The 11,652-nt window shown below is 30.1% G+C and overlaps 1 protein-coding gene across 1 annotated transcript; it reads left to right on the top strand.

Annotated features, from left to right (window-relative positions):
* Positions 1–633: 633 nt before the first annotated feature.
* Positions 634–7,415, top strand: LOC113374455 (protein krueppel-like). The gene is made up of 2 exons (XM_026614494.1): positions 634–761; positions 6,253–7,415. Exons 1-2 carry the CDS (start codon positions 725–727, stop codon positions 7,413–7,415), a joined length of 1,200 nt encoding a protein of 399 aa, XP_026470279.1. The 5' UTR covers positions 634–724.
* Positions 7,416–11,652: the final 4,237 nt, after the last annotated feature.

The following is an 11,652-nucleotide window of genomic DNA, read 5'->3' on the forward strand; positions in this document are numbered from 1 at the left end:
AAACTCTCAGTTACATAAATGAAATTAAAATTCCGGTAACAATCACGAAAAGACGTTGTTCTCGATAGCTAAGAATCGAGGATTCTGTAAAGTGTTTGCGCGTATCCGGGATCGTAGGTAGGCTCTAAGGCTCTTTACTTGAAGATGGTAAAAAACTAGAAGTGAAAAATAAAAGTGACTCCGTCTGCGTAAAAAGCGAGGATAGGGGAACGATGATGTCCATTAGTGCGACCAGGACAAACGAGATGACCGCGATGGGAGAAGGGCTCCGAGCTAGAAGAGTAAGGCCAGTGCAGGGCTTATACGAAACGCTATAGGCCGCTCGCATCGCCAACAGTGGGGATGAAATGTATATTCCGCGTTCCAAAATTTTCTTCTTTCTCTCTCACCCTTCGCCCTTCACCCCTGCGCGTTTCACTAGAAACCCTGAATCGAGAATCGGCCCACCCTCGGCTCAGACAACTTTAGAATCAGTTCGCTACCGTACGGTGAAGTGTATGGATGTGCCTAAAATATACTACCACGCTTCATATTCATGTTTTGTATCGTAATCTTGTGAACTTGTGAAAAGGGACAGTTTTCATCAATAAGACAGAGACTTTTATAAAATAATTTCTATTATTTTATTCAATTTGGTTATGTGTTTTCGTGTTGATTTGTTGTAATCGGAAGCGATTGCGATTTTTTCAAGACAGAATTTTCTTTGAAAAGCAAGATTTATCCGATGGCATTGTCATTGCTACAGGAACAAACAGCTCGAGGTAATTGATACATACATCTCTTCAATAATAATTTAATAATTTTCATTATGTTTGATGTAATTATATTAAAAAACTGTTCAACTAATTGTTGCACAATTTTTATTAGGAGTAACAATTTTATACTTAACTCAAAAGTCATTATTTCATTATGATGTTCAATTATTATATTTTCTAGAATTTCATAAATTTATAATATTGTTGAATTCTGATGCATTAATATAATTACATCAACGATTTTTATACGTAAATTTATTTAAATTCACGTTAATATATGTAAGATCATTCAAAACAAAATATTTTTTTTTTTTTTTTGTCAATCAAAACTATTCAAGTTTTATAATACAAAATTGTTGAGTATATAAAAACAAATAATTAAACATAAATACAAAAATATAAATGTAAATAATAAACAGAATATTAACAAAATAAAATTACAAAATATTGAAATAATAATCTTAACAGATACAAATATTATTCAGTCTTATTATATGTTTATCATCATAATCATAAAACGTTTGAATAAATGTATTGCGAACTTTAAGGCGTTAAAAATATGTTTCGCTGCTTTAATTACCAAAATAAAAAAACTGAATTTCCAAAAATACTAACTGACAATTTTACATCCAAACTCATTTTCATCTCAAATCAAATAATTATTCTGAAAGCTTTCTTTCAAGAAAACAAGATTCCTTCGGATTTGTTTTGAAAACATTCACTATTATAAAACAATTCACTACCTTACCAAGTAAATGGATGCGTTGATTGTTTACAATTTGAATTTGTCCGATTTGAACCTTGCGCATGGATTTGCATATGAAACACGTGGTTTTCTCGCACGTAACATGCGTGCACATGTGTTCGTGCGCGCGTGAAAATTCTTTGTGAAACCGCGGCGCGCCATATGTATACATGTAGGTTTTCCGCGAACACCTATGGGGCAGATTGCGGTATATATATGCATAATATTAATGGAATTGTGGTAAATGTGAATTTAAAAGATTAAGATTACGGGCCATTAGATCATATCATAATTGTCATTTTTCGCTATTAAAAATTATCTACTTTTTCTAATTATCAATTAGACAAATCATATTTCAATTCATCAATTATCCATATATCATATTGTAAAGAACTACATCACTGGATGCAAATCTTAGCTTTTTCTTTCTTTGTTCAATTCTAAGCCATGCAATTGATTTTATATCTCTTGTAGATAGATCAAATAAAATTATAATAAAAAGAAGAAATTATCAATTATCAATTTATATTTGATATACAATTTCAAATAATAAAATTACCATAAACAGGTATTCAATATTTTAATCGGTTCGAAAACAAGCTTTTATTTAAAATATAGTGTTTCGCTTACTAATAAGTGGTATTAGTAGTAATTCCATATTCTCAGTCATTAGAATTAGATTTCAATTAGATTAAATTAGAATTTTAAATAATTACCTATACAAAACCTTATATTGCACTAGATCTTTTGTATGAAAAAGATAGCAAAATTATTTTGAGGCGGGAGTAAAAATAAACACGATGAGGCAGAAGATTATGACAGAAATTATGCTTAATATTAATATAATATTTTTAAAAATATATTTTGTTGATATCAATATTTTCCGTTATTCAAGTAAATGTGAATCATATATCCTTTAATGCATGGTGTGCATGCATATGGTGACACTGTTTCCGGTTTAATAAATGCATCTGTTTCATTTATGGAATTTATAGTTTCTTAGTTAACTCCGACTTCTTAATTTTTTGCTTAATATTTTTTGGATGAGGAAGTGAACGGTCTATTTGGCATCTTAAAAACACATTTGTAAATGATATAAAATTTTCTAGACGATTGGGGATAAAGTAACGTGAGCGGAATACAAAGCTGCGGTTCTAAATGTAGTAATATAGTAATAATTATCATAAAATCTTGAAATCAATAGAAACAATAATTATAAGACTAAAGACTGCATCATGCATTATTTAGTATGATAATTTACGGAATTACTTACAATTGAAAATTACGAACGGAAATATTATAATATTTTTATAATCACAGAAACTATACTTTTTCATATATAACTTTTAAGCATGTTAATTGAATTACGTTCTTTTTATTTTATATGTCAAATAATGATTTTCAAAACTAATAATTCACAATGAACTGATAAATCTATTACATATTTTGATATTAATTGTAGCTAAGTCTATATATATAGCAACAACAATAAACCTAAAATTACGTAGGGCCACATATATAACATACATAATAAATACCTACAAGGGCGTAATGAAACACTAATTAGTAATTAGCGTGGCAGGGTGCACAATACGAGTAGCCGTGTGTATTTTATATGCGTCCAAAGTTCTAGGGGTAGTATAGGGATGAGAAATACTTTAGAAAGTTACATAAATAATATTTATTCCAATTGAAGTCTGTTAACTCATCATGTTAGTCAAAAAATTTCATCTATAAGCGTTCAATTACAATGTTTCTATGTCGATTACACCGATGAATATTTCTTTCCTATCCCTATTTGGGAGCTCATCAAGTGGCCCATGGTTTTTCCCCAGTCCGAACGACCATCCGCCGCCCGTTCAATATTTGGAGAGAGGGTTTTTCTTCTTCTCCGCCCAATTAAAACCTTCGTAACGACGCTGGCAATCGATAGGCTGTCCCCCACTTTCTCAGCGCCTTCTGCTTTCTTAGCGGAATCCCCCCACGGCCGTCGGACAGATCCCAGAGATCGACTCGGGCATCGAATGAAGAGATTGTCAAGCTTTTTTGTGGTCATTTGTAATTGATATATTCATCCACTATATTTATCAATATTATAATTATAATTGATAATGATTAAGACTTGAAATACTAATTAATTCATTTAGTTTTAGCCATTTTCACTGGCTGTAAATATTTTGTTGTCTCGCAAATTGATCTAAATTAGATGAACAATGCAACTGTTCACCATTTTAAAGTTTATTACATACATGTTATTATTTTTCTTAACTATTGATATACAATTTTATTTTTGCCGATTATATTTAAAAAGGACGTTTATGTTTTTTATTTTGGTCTAAGCTTTATGTATATGTATATTTCAAAATTACAAAAAAATATATAGATGCGTTTTTAACACGTTCATGAACAGGTAAAATTCAGCAAGGTACAAAAATGGTCATTTTATTTTTAGATTAGTTGTAATATCCGAAATTAGATTAAACGCCGTTTATAAGGGTAGTCAGATTATCATATTTTAATCGTTATATACTATGAATGCTATAGCATCCACGTCAAGTATTACGCTTCTATTTTATGCAATGTGCTTGCCAAAGCTAATTATACGGCAAAAGATAAGAAGATGCGAAAATACATGAAGAATCAGTTAGGTATTGCCTTTACAGGTATAATAATTACAAAAACGTAAGAATATATAAAATTAAATTCAAAAATAATTTGAATTATTTTGAAAATTGAAATAATTGACTTTAAAATTTGATTGCTATAGCATTCATGTTATTTATGAAGCAATGAAAATGAATGCTATAGCATTCACGTGTTAAGAAGAAAGAAGATTTACAAGTTATGTACAATTCTATGAAGTTTGTAAAAAGTAAAAATCTAAAAATTACTATGATGTAAAAATCTATATTTTTACAAGTTCTCCCTTATCAATTTGCTATTTTGTGCTATTTTTACCTACATTTTCATTTACTTTTTTGCTCTATTCTAATTCCCCATTAGAGAGGCATGTAATCTTAAAGGGTCATTAGTGTAATTCGAAATTAAAACCACCTTGTTTTTAGAGAATTCAAAGTCATTTTTAACTAATGTTAACGTTTTTGGAGATGGGTATCTTTATCCATTACTCTTGTGCTGCCGCTGGCTCGGCTCAATGTCGCCGTCCGTATTGCCTTTTAGCACGAAACCTTCTCAAAAACATGTGATCACACATTCAAGCATGTCAGACACAAATATGCTATGTCAAACATTAATCTGTAAATTTATATAAATGTATGAAGATTTGCGTGATATATTCTTATGATGTATAAATATTTTTGTTAACGATTCATGTGCTGCCATATGCAGCAAAAAGCAGGAGGCAAGGATAATACATTTTTGTCATCGACAAACAAAATATTGCGCAGGCAAAAAATATAAACATGTGCAAATTTTAGGTCGCAAAAACTAAGTCAGTTTAGAAAGTTTCAGAGAATTCTATTGATTAAAGACAACTTTCTATTTTTTACTTAAATGCACTAGTTCCTAAAAATTTTTGCTACTATTAGATACAGTTTAACTATGCTTTAGCTTCTAAATTTTTTATTTCTTTGTGGTGAACTATTGAATTAATTAATGACATTGCTAGTGTCTATAATTTCTTTATCTAAATAGTTGAAATAGGTTGGGAATCACCAGCTGCCGTCGCATAGGATCGTTTCGCTCTCATTTAACATTTTTTCTCTTCGATTTCAAAACGGATACGTCAATGAAGTGTTAGACACTTCGATAACATATCTAAATATAGACTCAGTTGCTGACACTTTGCTATGAACTCCTTCTAATTAATATTTTTTGTTATTTGCCATCTGGAACAGTAGTTGTTAAAAACCTAACAGTTTTCCCTAATGTATTGATAAATTCAAGATAAACTCACATATTTAAAGGTATTCTCAGTCATTAACACTTTGGTATTATCTCCAATTCATTAGAAACTTTTACTTTACTTGTTTTTACCTGAGATATTAATTAATGAATAGTATTTAAACGTTTAGAAATATTTAAAAATTATTATAATAGATGTTCACTTTATAACATTGTTTAACGATTCCAAAATTCTGTCACCCATGAAAAATGTACATCAATCAAAAGACAACCGTATAAATATAAAATGACGCGCGTGTTTGTGACACAAGCGAATCGTTTTCTTATTGTATAAAATTTTCGAAGAATTGACGACAGTGTTGTATCTTCCGCTCACCTACTATAGAAACATCCAGATAGGAAAACATCTGAATAAAAAAACAACACGTTTGCATTATTGGAGAAAACTATAAAATTTTTCGGATTCATCTGAAGACGATCGATCGATTGAAAATCGTTGAAGCTGAAAGACGTTGGCGCGAACAATAGAGGTTTTCGAGCACGCATCTTGAATCGTGTTTATACTTTTACTTATTTCACTGAATTTTATTGTGACGCATTATCCTCGGATGACAAACATAAATTGCAGAAATCACGTTATGTTTGTACACACGGCCGATGAATAGTCATTTGAATGAATTTTAGTAGCCCATGGGACTTTGTCGTACGTAAAATGTTTTTATGATTTTTTTAAATTTATACTACTAGCTATTGTTTGGCCTCTTACTTATTTTATTTTATTTACGAATGTAACTTATTGATTAATTAACCTATTTATCAATTTAATATATTATATTAAACGATTTTTTTATTTTGAATCATTTACTTATATTTTCTTTTTCTTTTTAGGTATAAGCGTGCGAGCTTTGGCGTCCTTAAAACTCGATCCTGAAGATCGTCCATCGTCTCACAGTCCGCCTATGAGCTTGAACAACAATAATTCAAATTCAGGAATGAATACTACACCTTCATACCCTTGCGGGCCTTACCCCGGAGTCCCATCGCCACCGATGTCTCTGCTGACTCCTGGTCAACTCTTAGCTGCGAACCATACGGCTGCAGCCCTAATGGCAGCAGGTCTGCCGGTGAGCAGCTTATTTGCTCATCACACATTATTCGGAGGGTGGCCTACTGCCCACAATACATCGCCACCACCACAGCCACAGACACCAATCAAATCAGGAAAGAAGAATATGCTGAATCTCAATAATAATAATAACAACAATGATAACAATAACGAGTATGTGAGGCTAGATAAGAAGACTTTAAAACGCAAAGCGCAACCACGAACAGTTTTGGCAGAAACACCTCCTCTATCTCCACCTACCTCTGGATCATCACCTGATACAGCGCCAACTTTGACAAAGGATCCGTCTCGTGATAAAACTTTCACATGTAAGGTTTGCTCACGATCTTTCGGCTATAAACACGTGCTTCAAAATCATGAACGAACACATACAGGTGAGAAACCGTTTTCTTGCACAGAATGCGGAAAGAGATTCACCAGAGACCATCATTTGAAAACGCATATGCGTCTTCATACGGGTGAGAAGCCATACCATTGTTCATACTGCGAAAGACAATTTGTTCAAGTAGCTAATTTACGGAGACACATCTTAGTGCATACCAAAGAACGCCCTTATGGCTGTGAATTATGCCAAGCCAAGTTTGCGGATTCCAACCAACTGAAAGCGCATGCTTTGACCCACGCGGCCGAAGTTGCTGATAGACCGTTGAAAGGCGCAAGAAAATCTGTTGATGTCAGAAGAGTTGTTCGACCACCACCAATCACAAAACCGTTGGCTCCTTTACTAGTAACGGCATGTTCGGAACCAGAACAAACAGAACCAGAAGATTTATCAGTGGGTGCAAGAAACCACTCCCTGAGCAGCGCTCCTGACTCCAGCCTATCTCCAGTCAGTATGAGCGACCCCGAAGACCTGGACGACGCCGCCGCTTTGTATCTCCAGCAGCGCCAAGCTAAGCTCAGGCGACACATGGAACACCGCTGAGTTGTAAGGTTAATTATTTAAGAACAAAGAATAAATGTATATGAATGTATAGATATAATTATATGTATAGATATGAAAAATCAGGGACTATTATGTTGTAATTAATTGATACGAATGAATTATTATTATTATTATTATTATTATTATTAATATTATGTGTACAGTTATAATGTTATTTCTTTTGCTATGGAAGTTCCTCGATATAGTTTAAAAAATCAGGCGGAGCGGGCCACCGTTTTGTACCTCAACTCTGATCTACCTCATGTTCTTAATTGTATATATTGTAAATAATTTATAAATCACGTTGGTTCGCTTCGCCTAGTCATATGAATTATAGTCATTTATTATGCAAATTGTTTGTATCGTTTAAAGGATAGAATTTATGTAAACCAAGATTTTTTATTACCGGTGAATAAAATTATATATTTTTATTAATTTATTTTGTTTTTACTTTATTGTTTGATTGATTTTGTAGTTTATTATGCTTTTCTTTCAGTTTTTATGAATGTTTGAATTACAAATTATTATTTGAACTAATTTATATTGATTATACAACTTAAAATATGATCATTTCAGTTCAATATTTTTATATATTTTCTCATTAACTGCTTGAAATCACACAATGCAATACACACCATGAGCCGTGACGTAGTAGTTTTCTTTTATTTATTTTATATCATACAAACTCGGACAATGGATAAAAATTTGATATAATACATTTTTATACGCAAAACGGGAATTAAACATACACCCTTCGTTTTGAGGGTCCAGTATCTCTTGCGTAACAAAGGCCATATGTAAAATAAATGCAAAATTAGGGGTTCCGTGAATATGTATTTTTTCACGTATTTTTGAAAACTAACACAAGGATTAGCGAGGGTTATGTATGATCAAGGGTGAAAATTTTATTTCTCATATACCTTTTGAATATTCATAATTGTTCGACAGCATCATTTATACACAAAAAAGGAACTTTATATTAGTAATAGTATATATTCGTTTGCCAACCATTAAATTTTTGCGCAGAGCTTGCACAAACTTTTTTTGCAAAATGCTAATTTTTTAAAACAAATTACAATATAGAAGGTCACACAAAATCATTCAAACGAACAGAAACTAGAAATCCTGTACCTGCCCGTAAAGTCGTCTCTTGGCACAATTGTCTGCAAAATCAATGACAATTCCGCCAGTAAAAATATTTGCGAAGCAAAGAAATAGTTTTTGAAAGTTTTAACCAAATTGGAGCAGTTTCTATATTTTTATTGCTTTCAAAGAAGATATTGCCTTTTAGGTACGATCGTATTGTCCTTGGCAGAACCGTTCGCGTACCCGTTTGCAATTTATTTATGGTTTTATTTCGTGTCCTTTTTCTGGCATTTGCAAACATGCAAATTCGCTTCCGTCTTTTCTAAAACATAGATTTTGCATGCACTACATGTTCTTGGTAACAATCTTTTTAAAACGTGAACACTTGAGAACCAATACTTACACACTACATAGTAAAGAACATTCTTTAAATTTTTAAATTTTATCATTAATTTTATTATTTTTAACAGTTTTTGTATAAATTATTTAAAATAAAGTCTAATCTATGTTTGAAAGTTCTTTATTTTTAAGATTAATAATTTTTTCTATTTTTTTTTTTATTAAAGACATTATTATGTTACAATTTGTGTTGATATTACGGAATATTTTCAAATAAATAATATATCATAGTAGAATTTACGATATAAAACGAATTTACTAATTATAGATAATATAATAGATTATAAATTAAAATTTAACGTAATATAACAAAGATTGAAATATTCGAGTTAGAAAAATCATAGTTTTAGAAGGTAAATTTATAAAAATATAATAGAAAATGAAGGAAAACATTGATAAAACTATCAAACATGGAGCTTTCATTTATTTTAGATAAATGTTATCAATCAGTAAAAACTTCATTTAAACCTCAAAAAACGATTACCTCGCAAATGAAACTAAAATATTTACAAAACGTAAAATTTAATTATATTTTCAATGTAAAACAAATTTAAAATCTATGTGTAAAATGGGTGTATCTATGGAAGCATTATATAAATATTTAGATGTTGTTACATAAATAATGTTACAATAATTTTCCAAAAAAATCGCCATTATAAGTGAATATCTAATTCGTAATATTCAATCATTTGACTGCTTTAGATAATTTCAATTTATATGATCAAATTCATTATATTTATTTATCGATTTTTGTACTTGTTGTTAGAGTCAAAAATCTCATGAGATATAACAAATGTTATATATAAAACCGATTGCTAAACAATTGGAAATATTTATATTCATTAAAAACTTATTGATGTATTAGTTTTTTAATTACGTCGCAGTCAAATGATAAAATAATATTTTTTTAAAGCAGTGATAATTTTTATAAGATTTTGTTATGGTGTTATATTTTTTTTGTTTGAACAATAAATTAGAATTTATAATCATACAATTCTTCAAGTTTTTAACTAAATGTACAAACATCAGAATAACTTAAAATTGTAATAATTCCATAATCCGAAATAATCTACCTCAATATTGAAAAAACAGAGTTGTGAAGTGAATTCCAACGAAATACAAGTAAACCACAAGACTGATTTGAATATAGTATTTATTATGAATCATTATGTAGCAAAATGGAGTTATATTATTAGCATTCAATTTTAAAACAAAAGTTCATACAAAGTACAATTGACTTAGCTAATACGAAACATGGTGAAAATGTTACAGAGTATAGTCTATAAAACATAAAATTAGATATATTAATTTGTTTACTCTTAATCATTAATTGATGACCAAAAATAAATTCAGTTTATTGTAATATGTTTATGTTTCTAAACATATGATAAGTCCAAAAGCTCAGCACGTTTTTTCGACAGATTTATGGGGTTTATAATTAACAATATAGACAAAACAGAAAGAAAAATAAACTTTCAAAATTTGAAATGTCCCTTAAAATGTTAAGTGCAGTATGCCAATTTTTAAATTAAAATTAAAACTTTCGGCGTTCTGCGATCAATAACAAGTTGATATTGAAATGGTGTTTATTCCTTCCTGTATTCCCAGTGTTAAATTACATTCGCTGTTATATTGATATGGAATCAAACATGAAATTTGAAATGTATATTCATGTAATATTTGATTTATCTATATATGTAATGTTATTGTCAACACTATTTTTATTATTAAAAAATACAAATGAAGAAAGTTGTTTTCTTATGAATATTTTTATTTAAGCATTATTTTAGTACTACAGCTTCGACTTGTTTACCATTTAACTTCCCATAGGGTAAGTTACAGTAATCGCAAAAAAATCAAAAAGGAAAATTTTTGCGTAATTTCACGTTTCAAGGGTTTCTGAACATTTTCGCATACCTTAGAAAAAATGAATGCATGTGTGTGTGTGCGTGTATGTGTATGTGTGTGTATGTTTGGATACAAATTTTTGTCCACAAATTCAAGGATTCAAAATCATTTTACTTGTAGTGATGAAATAAAAAATTAGTAAGATTTTTACTAAGTATATATGTATGTACATCATTTTTCAAAGTGAAAGTGCTTCAAACATACATTATATACATGTATTTTCAAGTGAAAATCAATGACACTATCTTCTTGATATCGGGCTGTCCGAGATGGGCATGTAACGTGGAAGCTTGAATTGCAAGGCCAAATCTCTTATCACAAAACCCAATAAATATGTATACGCAATGACATGTGAATGCAATTAACCGAAAATGAAATGATATTTTTGTTAGTTTAATTACTTAACAATTTTTTATATGAACAAATAAAGAAACCGTAATATATGCTGTCACTATATAACATATGTTAAATTAATACGTATATAATTTTTAGAAGTAAACTGTTAAAATTGTGGTATTGATGTCCTTTTGAAAATGCTAATGTTTCCAAACGCCTCACTCTTCCGCAACACCATTTACGTATAAAAGCGAGCTTCGGAACATCTTTCTACGATCGCATAAAAGATGATGTGTTAACTTGTGCTTTTGAAGACAAGACAAAGAAACCATTAGTGGAATTTACAATTTATTATTATCACCTTTAATACAAATACCAATTTTTGAAAAGCTTCAAAATGCCTAATTATGCACCCAAATTTTTCATTAGCTGCGTAATATTTATATACCTAACATTCGATCAAAAAGATTAATTTAAAGCATATTTGTGTGTTTTAATTATAAACCAA

This window comes from Ctenocephalides felis, unplaced genomic scaffold, assembly GCF_003426905.1.
Source record: "Ctenocephalides felis isolate EL2017-DRISC unplaced genomic scaffold, ASM342690v1 CF-g0.4_SCAFFOLD_01797, whole genome shotgun sequence".
Taxonomy (NCBI): domain Eukaryota; kingdom Metazoa; phylum Arthropoda; class Insecta; order Siphonaptera; family Pulicidae; genus Ctenocephalides; species Ctenocephalides felis.

What these genes read in the sequence shown, in the direction of transcription:
- LOC113374455 (XM_026614494.1), top strand. Translation starts at nt 725, where the DNA reads ATGGCATTGTCATTGCTACAGGAACAAACAGCTCGAG. An exon ending in ACAGGAACAAACAGCTCGAG is followed by an intron (nt 762 to 6,252) that starts GTAATTGATACA and finishes TTTTCTTTTTAG; the next exon opens with GTATAAGCGTGCGAGCTTTG.